Source organism: Leucopleurus acutus (assembly GCF_964270905.1).
Source record: "Leucopleurus acutus genome assembly, chromosome: 19".
In the NCBI taxonomy this organism is placed as follows: Eukaryota; Metazoa; Chordata; class Mammalia; order Artiodactyla; family Delphinidae; genus Leucopleurus; species Leucopleurus acutus.
This window is the reverse complement of record NC_139161.1, coordinates 45,655,023-45,668,939: the sequence shown is the minus strand read 5'-3', so window position 1 is coordinate 45,668,939 and position 13,917 is coordinate 45,655,023. Positions and strand designations below refer to the sequence as shown.

At 35.8% G+C, this 13,917-nt stretch overlaps 1 protein-coding gene across 1 annotated transcript in view; it reads right to left on the bottom strand.

Moving 5' to 3' along the window:
- Positions 1-13,917, bottom strand: part of TAOK1 (TAO kinase 1) — a 153,748-nt gene that overhangs the window by 88,785 nt on the left and 51,046 nt on the right. The window contains exon 2 of the mRNA XM_082860880.1: positions 8,777-8,998. Within this exon, the coding sequence (XP_082717006.1) occupies positions 8,777-8,908 (132 nt within the window). The 5' untranslated portion in view covers positions 8,909-8,998. The remainder of the gene's footprint in view (positions 1-8,776; positions 8,999-13,917) is intronic.

Here is a 13,917-nt window from a genome sequence, read left to right as displayed (position 1 = left end):
TATTTATTTATTTTATTTTGGCTGTGTTGGGTCTTCGTTGCTGTGCACAGGCTTTCTCTAGTTGCAGCGAGTGGGGGCTACTCTTCGTTGCAGTGTGCAGGCTTCTCACTGCAGTGGCTTCTCTTGTGGAGCACGGGCTCCAGGCGCGTGGGCTTCAGTAATTGTGGGTCTCGGGCTCTAGAGCACAGGCTCAGTAGTTGTGGTGTACCGGCTTAGTTGCTCCGCGGCATGTGGGATCTTCCCGGCCCAGGGCTCGAACCCATATCCCCTGCATTGGCAGGTGGATTCTTAACCACTGCACCATCAGGGAAGCCCTGCTTGAGCTTTGATAAACACCCTAGACAGTCAGTTGGGATTCTAGAAGAGCCATGGTTTAAGAGTAAGGGCAAAGGCCTAGTAATAAGGGCAAAACTGACATCAACTAGCCCTAATAAAGCCTAAAACCAAGCCTCAAGGTGATTCAACACTATACTATCAGCTTACCAAAAGAAACCACAACTGTCTTTGAAGAAAAATAGAACCATCCAAAACATCTACAAATTCTCCTCTAAAAAGAAGAGTAACCAATCACAAATTGTAAGGCATGCTAAAAAGTGGACCAAATACTGAAAAGGAAAAAACTGGAAATATAAATAGGCCCAATGGAGACTCAAATACTGGAGTTACTGACAGAGTCTTAAAAAAAAAGCGGGGGGTGGGGGGGTACTTCCCTGTTGGTCCAGTGGCTAAGACTCCAAGCTCCCAATGCAGGGGGCCTAGGTTTGATCCCTGGTCAGGGAACTAGATCCCACAGGCTGCAACTAAGAATTTGCATGCCACAACTAAAGATCCTGCATCCTGCAACTAAAGATTCTGCATGCCCAACTAAAAGATCCTGCACGCCACAACTAAAAGATCTCGCATGCTGCAACTAAAAAAAAAAAAAAAAGATCCCTCATGCCTCAATGAAGATCCCACACACTGCAACTAAGACCCAGAGCAGCCAAATAAATAAATAAAATATTTTTTTTTAAAAAAAGGGAATCAAATGGACATTTTAGAAGTAAAATGTATGAGAAAAACTGCACAAAAAACAGGAGAAAGTTGAAATACTGTACAGGTTTTACATTGTTTGAGAAGTGGTAAAAGTGCTCATTTAAGTTAACTATAATAAGTCACGAATATACAGTACAATCTCTAGGGTAACAATTAAAATAATAATAAAGGACTGTATAACCAAAAGGTTAATTGTGAGAAAAAAATATATTAATCATATCTTCTAAATTGCTGTAATCTGACGCTTTGACAGCTAGGGCCTTGCTAACAGGAAGAGACTATACTCCCAGAGCTAGCTAATTCCTAGAGAGAAAAAACAAGCACTTCTTTCATACACAAACCACAAATCCAGAGCCTGTATCTCCAATGCCTTCACACTATGAGCCCCTACACCATATTCTAATCACCACAGGGCCGAGAGCCAGACAACCAGGGACAGCCCCTCTACCCACGGCCTGCTGAAATCAAAGTAGTTAATCCCAAACTTGCTTACCCTGCTTCACTTGTTTATTCCCACAGAAACCACAAGGCTCTTGCCCATGCTTTTTCCCTTGCTTTCTCACTTATACCAGTGCTTCCCCACGTGGCCCTCTCTGGCATGGCATGCCCTCTTCCCTTGGAATCTATGAGTATAATAAACTATCTTTTCTTTTTTTTTTTAAAGACTTATTATTTATTTTTGGCTACATCGGGTCTTAGTTGTGCAGCACTCAGGCTTCCCTCTAGTTGTGGTGTACAGGCATAGTTGCCCCACGGCATGTGGGATCTTAGTTCCCTGACTAGGGATCGAACCCGTGTCCCCTGCATTGAAAGGGGGATTCTTTACCACTGGACGATCAGGGAAATCCCTAAACTGTCTTTTCAATGGCAGTTGTTACCTGGTCTTTGGTCTTTCCATACCTGAATTAAAACCTATAGTTTAAAACAAAAAAACAATAAACACTTGATTAATTCAAAAGATGGCAAGAATGAGGAATAAAGAAAGAACAGATAGGACAAACAAAAATCAAATAGGAAAACAGACTTATGCCCAACTATGTTAGTAACAGCATCAAATATAGATGGGCAAAACACTCCAGTTAAAACAGAGATAGAGAAAAAGCTCCTTGACATTGGTCTTGGCAGCAATTTTCTGGATATGACACCCAAAGCACAAACAACAAAAGCAAAATTAAATAAGTGGGACTGCATCAAATTAAAAAGTTTCTGCACAGCGAAAGAAACAATCAACAAAATGGAAACGTAATCTATGGAATGGGAGAAAATATCTGCAAATCATGTATCTGATAAGGGGTTAACATCCAAAATATATACAGAACTCATAAAACTCAATAGCAAAAAACAAACAAACAAAAACAAAAAACCAACCTAATTAAAATATAGGTAGAGGACCTGAATAGACATTTTTTCAAAGACGACATATGTCAACAGGTACAGGAAAATATCACTCATCATTAGGGAAATGCAAATCAAAACCACAATGATATGTCACCTTACGCCTGTCAGAATGGCTATTATGAAAAAGACAAGTGATAACAAGTGTTGGCAAGAGTGTGCAGTGGTCATAAACTGGTATGGCCACTATGGAAAACAGTATGGAGGCTCCTCAAAAAATTAAAAATAGAACTACCATATGATCCAGCAATTCTACTTCTGGATATATATCCAAATGAATTGGAACTGCGATTTGAAGAGATATCTGCACCTCCATGTTCATTACAGCATTATTCACAATAATCAAGACATGGAAACAACCATATCTTGAAGTGTCCATCAAAGGATAAATGGATTAAGAAGATGTAGTGTGTGTCCATACAAACAACAGAATATTATTCAGCCATGAAAAAGAAGAAAATTCTGCTGTTATGCAACAACCTGGATGAAACGTGAGGGCATCATGCTATGTGAAATAAGTAAGACAGAGAAAGACAAATACTGTTTATTATCACTTATATGTGGAATCTAAAAAAGCTGAACTCAGAGAAACAGAGAATAGAGTGATGGTTACCAGGGGTTGGGGGTAGGGAAGATAATGGCCAAAGGGTACAAGTTATAAGATTAACAAATTCTGGGAATCTAATGTACAACATGGGGATTACAACTAATAATACTTTATTATATACATGAAAGCTGCTAAAAGAGTAGATCATAAATGTTCTCACTACAAAAAGGAAATGGTAATTATGTGGTGGGATGGAGGTGTTAGCTAATGATATAGTAGTAATCATTTTGCAATATATAAATGTATCAAATTAACACACTGTACACCTTAAACTTACACAATGTTATATGTCAATTATATCACAATAAAGGTGGAAAAAAATTCGTGGGGGAAAAAACAACAAAGATGAGAAATACTTTAGAATAAAGTTCCAGAAATAATAAATGAAAAGGAAGAAGAAATACACTACATAAGCATTAACCAAAGAAAGCTATCATTAATATCAAAGTAGATTTTAGGGCTTCCCTGGTGGAGCAGTGGTTGAGAGTCCGCCTGCCAATGCAGGGGACGCGGGTTCGTGCCCCAGTCCAGGAAGATCCCACATGCCGCAGAGCGGCTGGGCCCGTGAGCCATGGCCGCTGAGCCTGCGTGTCCGGAGCCTGTGCTCCGCAACGGGAGAGGCCACAACAGTGAGAGGCCCGCGTACCACACACACACACACACACACACACACACACACACACACAAAAGTGGATTTTAAAGCAAGAAATACTAAGAAAGGTAAAGAGTGGAATTTTAATGATAGTGGGACAATTCAACAAGATACAATAATCCTAAATTTGTACATTCCCAGTAACATAGATCAGAAATGTATAAAGTAAAACAAGATGCAGCTAAAAAGCAAATTAGATAAATCCACTATCAGTGGAGATTTTTAAATACCTTTCAGTTACTGATAGAACACACAGACCAAAAACAAACTAGTAAAATCAGAAAGGACCCAAAAGATGTGAAGAATATAACCAACAAATGTTACCTACTTGACATACATAGATAATCACGCCCAATAAACTGCAGAATATATATAATTTTCCAGTGCACATACTAGAAGAAAATATTCACAAAACATATATTGATTGACCAAGTATCCTGGAAATTCTACAAACTCAATTTAAAAAGAAAGCCTGATTTTCAAAAAATGGACAAAATATTTGAACAGATACTTCCAAAGATATGTGAATGATCATTAAGTCTATGAAAAAGAGCTCAACAACATCAATCAGCAGGGAAGTGTACATTAAAACCTAACTGAAATACAATTACACACCCATCAGAATAACTCAAATTAAAATGACTGTCAACATCTAATGCTGGCAAGGATATGAAGCAAAAAGAATTCTCATACACTGTAGATGGGAATGTAAACTTTCTACTTAGTGAAAAAGTCTGGCAATTGGCATAGAACTAAACATACACCTGCCCTATGATCCAACAACTCCAACAAATCTTAGGTATTTACTTAAAAGAAATGAAAAATTGGGTCCACAAAAAGACTTGTAAATCAAGACTTTAAATCAAAAAAGGTTATAAAAAACAAAGAAGGACATTATTTATTAATAAAGGTTCAATACAGCAAGAAAATATAACAATTATAAACATTTACACACCTATGGACAGATCAGTAAGTATATACAGTTCTACAATAATAGTTGGAGACTTCAATAACCCACTCATAATAAAGCAGAGGACAACCAGACAGAAGATAAGCAGGGAAATAGAGGACTTAACACAATAAACCAACTAGATCTAACAGAATACGCATTCTATACACAACAATAGAATACACATTCTTCTCAAGTGCACATGGGACATTTTTCAGGACAGACCATATGTTATGCCAAAAATCAAGTCTCAGTAGATTTTAAAAGATAGATATCATACAAAGTATCTTCTCTGACCTCAATGGGATAAAGTCAGAAATCAATAACGAAAATGGAAAAATGGAAAATTCACAAAATTGTAAAAATTAAACAGCACACTTTTAAACAACCAATGTATCAAAGAAGAAGTCACAAGGCATATTAGAAATACTGAGAGCTGAATTAATACAAAAATACAACATATCAAAACTTATGGAACCAAGTGAAAGAAGTGCTCAGGAGGAAATTTATAGCTATAAACACATTAAAAAACAAGAAAGATCTCAAATTAACCTAACTTTACAACTTAAAAGCCAGAAAAAGAAAAACTAAATGCAAAGCTAGCAGAAGGAAGGAAATAATAAAGATTAAAGCAGAGATAAGTGAAAGAATCAAAATATAGACAAAATAATTGAAACCAAAAGTTGGTTCTTCAAAAAGATCAACAAAATTGATAAACCTTTACCTACACACACTAAGAAAAAAGAGAAGACCCAAATTACTAAAATTAGAAATGGATGTGGGAACATTACTACTGATTCTACAGAAATAAAAAGCATTATAAGAGAGTACTATGCCAACAAATTAGACAAAATGGGCAAATTCCTAAAAACAAAACCTCCCAAGACTAAAGGATGAAAAAATAGAAAACCTGAATAATATTACTTATTATTATTACTTACTGTAACTAGTAAAGAGATTGAATAAGTCATCAAAAATTTCCCAAAGGGCTTCCCTGGTGGCGCAGTGGTTGAGAATCTGCCTGCCAATGCAGGGGATGTGGGTTCATGCCCCAGTCTGGGAAGATCCCACATGCCGCGGAGCGGCTGGGCCCGTGAGCCACGGCCACCGAGCCTGCGCGTCTGGAGCCTGTGCTCCGCAATGGGAGAGGCCACAACAGTGAGAGGCCCACGAACCCAAAAAAAAAAACCCAAAATTTCCCAATAAAGAAAAGCCCTGGACCCACTGGGCGCTTAAATGAGAAAACAACCTGATTAAAAAAATGAGCCAAAGACCTTAACAGAGGTCTATATACCAGGTATATATCTGTATATATCAAAGAATATATACAGGTGGCAAATAAGCATTTGTAAAGATAGTCCACATCATATATTATCAGGGAAATGGAAATAACAATGCGATAACACTACATACTAATTAGAACGGCCAAAATCTGGAACACTGATAGCACCAAAGGTTGGTTAGGATTCAGAACAACATGAACTCTCATTCACTGCTGGTAGGAATGCAAAATGGTACAGCCACTTCAGAACATAGTTTGGCAGTTTCTTACAAAATTAAACACACTCTTACTTATCCAGCAATAGCACTTGGTATTTGCTTAAAGGAATTGCAAACTTACGTCTACACAAAAACCTGCACACAGAGCTTTTTTCAGGGCAGTGAAAATACACTATATGATACTATAATGATACTTGTCATTATACATTTGTCCAAACCCAAAGAATGTACAACACTAAGAATGAACCCTGATATAAACTATGGTGAGTATGCTACGTCAATGTAGGTTCATCAGAACATAGTTCATTGAACAGTACAAAACATTGCTAAACGAAATTAAATAAGACCTAAATAAATGTTTAGAAAGACATGCTGTGTTCATGGATTGTAAGACTTAATATTGTTAACATGCCAATACTACCAAACATGATCTACAGATTTAAACAATCCCTATCAAAATTCCAACAGGCTTTTTCACAGAAATGGAAAAGCTACTCTTTAAATTCATACAGAATTGAGAGGGGTCCCAAATAGCCAAAACTGTCCTTAAAGAGAATAATAAAGTTATTCCTGATCTCAAACTCACTACAAAGCTACAGTAATCAAAACATGCTAGTATGCTAGTGTGGTACTAGCATAAAGACAAATGGAATAGAACAGAGAGTTCAGATATAAATGTATACAATATGGCCAAGTGATTTGACAAGGATGTCAAGACAATTCAGTGGGGAACACAGTCTCTTCAACAGATAGTACTGGGACAAATGGATTTCCATATGCAAAGAATGAAGTTGGACCTCCACCTCACAACATATACAAAAATTAACTCAAAATGGATCAATTACCTAAATAGAAGAGTTAAGACCATAAAACTCTTAGAAGAAAACACAGGGGTAAATCTTTATGACCTTGGATTTGGCTATGAATTCTTAGACATGATAGCAAAAGCATGAGCAACGAAAGAAAAAATAGATAAACTGCACTTCATTCAAAGTTTAAACTTTTGTATATCAAACGACATTATCAAGAAAGAGAAAAGATAAACTACAGATGCAAGAAAATATTTTCAAATCATGTATCCAATAATTTAATATTCAAAATACATAAAGAACCCTTACAACTCAACAACAAAGAGACAAAAAACCCAACTTTTAAAACAGGCAAAAGACTTGAACAGACATTTCTCCAAAGAAGATACACAAATGGCCAATAAGCACATGAAAAAATGCTCGACATATGTCATTAGGGAAATGCAAATCAAAACTACAAGATAGGGCTTCCCTGATGGCGCAGTGGTTGAGAGTCCGCCTGCCGATGCAGGGGACACGGGTTCGTGCCCCAGTCCGGGAGGATCCCACGTGCCGCGGAGCGGCTGGGCCCGTGGGCCATGGCCGCTGAGCCTGCGCGTCTGGAGCCTGTGCTCCGCAATGGGAGGGGCCACAGCAGTGAGAGGCCCGCGTACCGCAAGGAAAAAAAAAAAAAAAACTACAAGATACTACTGCAGGCCTAGTAGGATGGCTAAAATCAAAATAACAGACAATAATAGGCATTTGCAAGGACATGGAGTAATTGGAACACTGGTACATTGTTGATGGGAATGGAAATGAAGCAGCCACTCTGGTGCAGTTTGGCAGTTCCTCAAAAAGCTAAACATAGAATTACTATGTAATTCAGTATTTTCACTTCTAGGTACATACCAAAATTTGAAAACAGGGACTCAAATAGATACTTGTACACCAATGTTCATTGTAGCATTTATTCACAATAGGCAAAAGGTAGACATAATCTAGTGCCCATCAACAGATGAATGGTTAAACAAACCATGGCATATACAAACAATGGAATATTATTTAGCTATAAAAAGGAATGAAGTACTGATACATGCTACAACATCAAAGACCCACCAAGTGATTATGCTACACATTATGCTAAGTGAAATTAGCTATACATGCAAGTACAAATATTGTATGATTCCACTATATGAAATATCTAGACTAGGCAAATTCATAGAGACAAAAAGTAGATTAGAGGTTACCACCAGCTGGGTAGAGGGGGAAATGAGGAGTTATTGCTAATAGATACAGAGCTTCTGTTTGGGGTGATGAAAAAGTTTTGAAAATAGATAGTGGTAATGGTTGTAAACATTGTAAGTATGATTAATGCCACAAATTGTACAGTTAAAATGGTTAAAATGGCAAATCTGCTGTTTTTTGGGGTTTTTTAAGTACAAAATACACACATACGCACACAAGAAAAAAAACTTTGGTACATATCCTTCTGCCAAATAATAATCCTAGATTTCCACAAAACTAAAACTGACTCTGTATGGAACTTTACAGAAGTCAGTGTTCTGCAATATTTAATTCTATAGCAATGCAAGTCATATGACTCCTAAAAACAGTGTGCTAAAAATTCTAAACACTAAGTCAAAGTAAAATAATATTCGTTTCCATTTTTTCAATAATCCAAGAAACTCAATAAATAAAGCTATTTTCATATTATACACACACACACCTATGCATGTAACTATATAATGGACTATGGCCTCTGTCTGTCTCTTTATATTATTGTTTTTCATTTTGCCAGGACTGGATTTTAAGTAAATCCTGGTCACTGACATTAAGCCTTTAACACTTACAAAATACACTGCTCCAAAGCTTCCATGGCCAATTTCTCTGAGATCTGTGAAGAGCTTCTCTGGATCTTCTTTGAAGAAGAGCTCTGCAATTTCAGGGTCCTTCAGGCTGCCCGCACGGTTAGTTGATGGCATCCTGCTGGGCAATCAGCTGTCTGATTCTAATTTTATATTGCTATCCCAATCCTTGGTTCATCTGTATGAATGAAGCCACGCTGGCATAAACTATTGTAGAGAAATAAGAAAAGAAAAAAGTCAGGAAAACCAAAAGCTGCTAAGAATAATTAGTATAAGATCATTTTCTGATAGTATATATAAAATTATCTCAGGCCTAGAATTTCACTGAGAAGGAAGTGTGATCTACTAGTGCAGTAGTTCCTAAATCTGGTTCATCATCACGATCACCTGTGGTGCTTAAAAAAATGAGTCCTACTATACATAGGGTATTACTGTACATATACTTTTAAAAATTAAATAAATCTTTGTATCTTGGAAGGCTTATCTAATCCTTATCTAATTCTGAGGTAGTGAGCCCATTGGCAGAAGAGATAATAGAACACACAGACCATTAAAAAAACATGCATGACAACTTAAGATGTACCAGTAATAGGTTTCTAACAACAGGATGATTTTCAAATATAAGAAAATACACAAAGGATTTAACTCAGTTAGCTGTCTTTCTTTTCCTTTCAGATACCATATGCCAGTGTTCAATCAACTCTAACACAAACATTCCAAAGAAAAATGCAGTAGGAGAAAGTAATGAATTTAATGCAGACAACTGCTTCCCCTGTAAACCTGATTCACATTAAAATATGGCCTTTATCAAATCTGCTGCATTAGATAAGTAGACATTACAGATAACCAATAAATTCCCTGGTGGTTCTGCTATCAGTTCCTCTATATCAGATACCCAATTTAAAAAATGGCTGTCATTACTGAGAAACTTCAGAACCTAGGTTCTGGAATGTTACTACCTGGATATGAATCCTAGCAACACTATTTATAAACTGCGAACTTGAGTAGCCTTATTTTCCTAATCTGTAAAGTGAAAATAATATCCTACCTAATACAGTGGTTGTAAAGGTTAAATCAGTTAATAAATACAAGCATAGACTAGTACTCAGGCATAGTAAGCACTACATTAAATGTCAGCTATTTTAACCTAAATAAATTCACCAATCAAAAAAAAAAAAAGAAAACCCTCCAAAATGTATTTCATTTGCCTCCTAATTGATTTCATTAGACTCTAGTCAATTCTCCCCCACTTCACACAACTTTTAAGCAGGTAACTACTGGTCTCATTTTTAGTGAAGTCAACTGAACCAATTTTAATTTTTGGTAGAAAACTTCCTTGTAACTACATAAAACATATTTACATGTCTTTTGTACCTCCTTAAATTAACACTCCACTGCAATAAAAACATTTAAATTATTAATTTGTATTTCATTTCTAACACACTTTCTAGGCTGCTCCATATACATTTACCAATTTTCCTGCTCTGCAAGTTCCCTGCAAAGTGTTTCAATTATAGTTCTAAGAATATGTGATCACAGAAGATTGAAGTAAATTCCATACAAAGTATTATTATTCAATTAATCCACCTATTTTTTAAAAACCTGCAGTGTTACTTAAGACTTATTTAAGAACTCTGAATGATCAAGTTATAGTACCTTTATTACCAGAATTATTTTACATTAAAATTCTCTAACCAGTTCCATGATTTGCATATTCCTATCTGCCTAACAAATTCCCACTCAAAATCTTTCAAGATTTAGATTAAATGTAATGTGCAAAATTTTAACTAGACAGGTAGGCACAATGTGTCTCATTCATCTTTATATTACCTGTCTACATCCTACACCATACCTCCAACAGTTAATATTACATAAATATTTGTTGAACTAAAAGAACACACTTAATTCTTCTCTAACACCCCTTAAAATGATTTCGTTTCCACAAATATTTACCAAATAGTATACATGAGAATATGATATGCGAAATATTTAAGTTAATAGTAGAGAAACAGAGTAAATTCATAAGGACAGCACCCTCCAGAAAATCAGAGAAAAAAGAAATGAAGGAACTGGAAAATCTGCTGTACCACGTACCGAAAGATAATACAAATCTATTGCTATCAGTAGAATGTTAAAATAAGACAAGTAAACCATTAATCTAAAAGAGTCCAGAAACAAACCCATGTATGTGTATCTCGGAATTCAGCATACAATTAAAGGAGAAGAAATAAATTTTGTTAAGAAAACTAAGAACCCATTCGGAAAAAATTATAAGAATTATATAATGATATCCCTATCACATACCTTACATAACCATTACTGCTAAATGGCTTAAACAAACCTCTCAAATCAATGAAGAAAAAAAAGTATTTGATAAAATAAGTGTTGCCGGGAGACCCCAATAGCTATTTGGAAAAATATAAAATAACACCTGTTCCTCAAACTGTAATATCAGAATTACATATGGATCAGAAATGCAAAAATTAGAAAAATGAAACTATGTAAGTACTAGTAGGAAATGTAAGTTCCTCTGTAATCAGGGAATGTAGAAACTTTCCTAACTATGATCCAAATCCAAAACAATAAGGAAAAAGACAGATATATTTAACAGGTTAAAAAAAAAAAACTTGGGAGAAGGGGCCATGGAAAAAGACACTCCAGACAAAAAGGACAAACGATAAACTTGGAAAAAAATGTCTGAAACTTACGTTTACAAAGGGTTAGCATTCCTAATATGTAAAGAATTTCAAAAAAACAAGCAAAAAAAGACAATAACCTAACATTCTTACATTCTTAATTGGTAGTTTCTAAAAACAGCACCCCTCCCCCAAGAAAACACCACCACCAACAACAACAACCCTGAGGAGATATGGGAGGAAGGAAGGAAGGAAGGGAGGGAGGGAGGAAGGGAGGGAGGAAGGAAGGAAGGAAGGAAGGAAGGAAGGAAGGATGGAAGGAAGGAAGGAAGGAAGGAAGAAAAGAAACAACCATGAAATCTATGAAAATACATTCAACATCACTCAAAGTATAAGAAATACAAATTAAAACTATCCTAAGATTTCATTTTGTACCTATCAGAATGGCAAAAATTCACCACACACTGATGGTGGGATGGAAGAGAAATCTGCACTCTCATATAGTAGCAGTGGTAATGCAAAAACAGTACAAAACCTGTGGAGAAAAATCTAGCAAAATCAAATATGCACTTACCATTTCACACAAAATTCCCACTTAGAGAATCCATATCAAAAATACTTATACAAAATATAAGAAATGATAAATGTACAAAGTGAGGAACTAGGGGAATCCCCTGGCAGTCCAGTGCTTAGGACTCCTCACTTCCAACTGCAGGGGGCCCAGGTTTAATCCCTGGTCAGGGAACTAAGATCCCATAAGCCATACAGATGTCCAAAAAAATAAAAAGATCAAAAAAAACCAAAGTGAAGAACTGGAACTCATTACCTTGTTGATGGGAATTTGAAATGATACAACTGTTCTGGAAAACTGTTTAACAGATTCTTATCAAGTTAAATAAACATTTATTATGAGATGGAACAGTTCCTTAACTAGTTATCACTTACTCAAAAGTAATGAAAACAAAGGCACACAAAAGGACTTGTACACAGCAGCTTTATTCATAATAGCCCCAAACTGCATAAATACAAACGTCTATCAACAAATATATGTATAATAAAATTGTGATACATTCACACAATGAAATTCTTTTCACAGCAATAAAAAGGAATAAAACTACTGATCCATGCAGCAACCTAGATGAATTTCAAAAGCATTATGCTCCAGCAAAAAAACCAGAAACCAAACAGTAAAAACTGTATGATTCCCCTGAAAAATTCTCAAATAGGCAAAACTAGTATTGTGACAGAGTCACTGTTGTTTGGGGTCAGTTGGGGGAAGAAAAGGGGAACTGACCATGAAAGGGCTCACAAGGACTTTCTGGGGTAATAGAATCTTCTATTACCTTGACTGCAGCAGTGAATTACTCTTGTCAAAACTCCAACTATATTAAAATAGATGCCTTTATGTATATTATACCTCAATTAAAGTAATAACTTTAAAAAAATTAAATAAATGTCTTAAAATCTAAGATAAATATATGTAGGGATTTCGCTGGTGGTCCAGTGGTTAACACTCCATGCTCGCAATGCCGGGGGCCCGGGTTCGATCCTTGGTCAGGAACTTGAAATCCCACATACCACAAGTAGAGGAGCCCACGTGCCGCAACGAAGACACAGCACAGCCAAATATTAAAAATTAATTTTAAATATATATATATGTGTGTATATATAAGTATATAAATATATGTGTATATATACATATTTATATATAAGATATATATATAGCAAATTTATAAACAAGGTATGGAAAGATATGTATTAAAATGTTATTATTTTCTCTGATAAAGTAGGGCTGTGAAGAACATTACTTGTTAACCTAGACATCTATATTACCTGAATTTTTATAGCAACCACTTTCAACATTTTAAAAAAATTTTAAATTTGAGAAAAATAAAATAGAATACTTTTTAAACTAGAAGAATACATACTCCAAATATAGAGAACATCCAAAAGGCTATTAGTACTTTAACTTACAAAAGACTAATGCATTAAAAAAATCTGTATATCAAAAAATTGAGTTGAACGCAAAAACTGAAACATCCAGAGCACCCAAAATTAAGCGTTATTATTATTCCTTAAAGATAGAGTATCATCCAAATCACTAATCAAATACCTAATCCACCAAAATATAAATGGCCAAAGGATATATATATCAACATGCCATAAACAGGCAATACAAATGACTGGGGAGAGAAGTCAAAACTTGAAGAATAATGGGTATGGCCACGAGTTTTCTGATTCCATTTTCCTCCTTTATCTCCCGTCTCTGACAGAAGAGTGTGGCCTCAGTTACAAAACTATGTTCAGGGTGCTGACAAGAAAACACTTAAAGAAATTCTCCCCCTGTCCAAAGGAGCAGGAAAAGGGAACCCTGTGATGTGGAGATTGTGGGGGGAAATGCCTTCTTTTGGTCTTTTCTTTTCTCTCCTCAGCCACAGAATTGCACTGCCCCAGCAACAGAAAAACCCAATGAGAAAACCAATCTCTCTG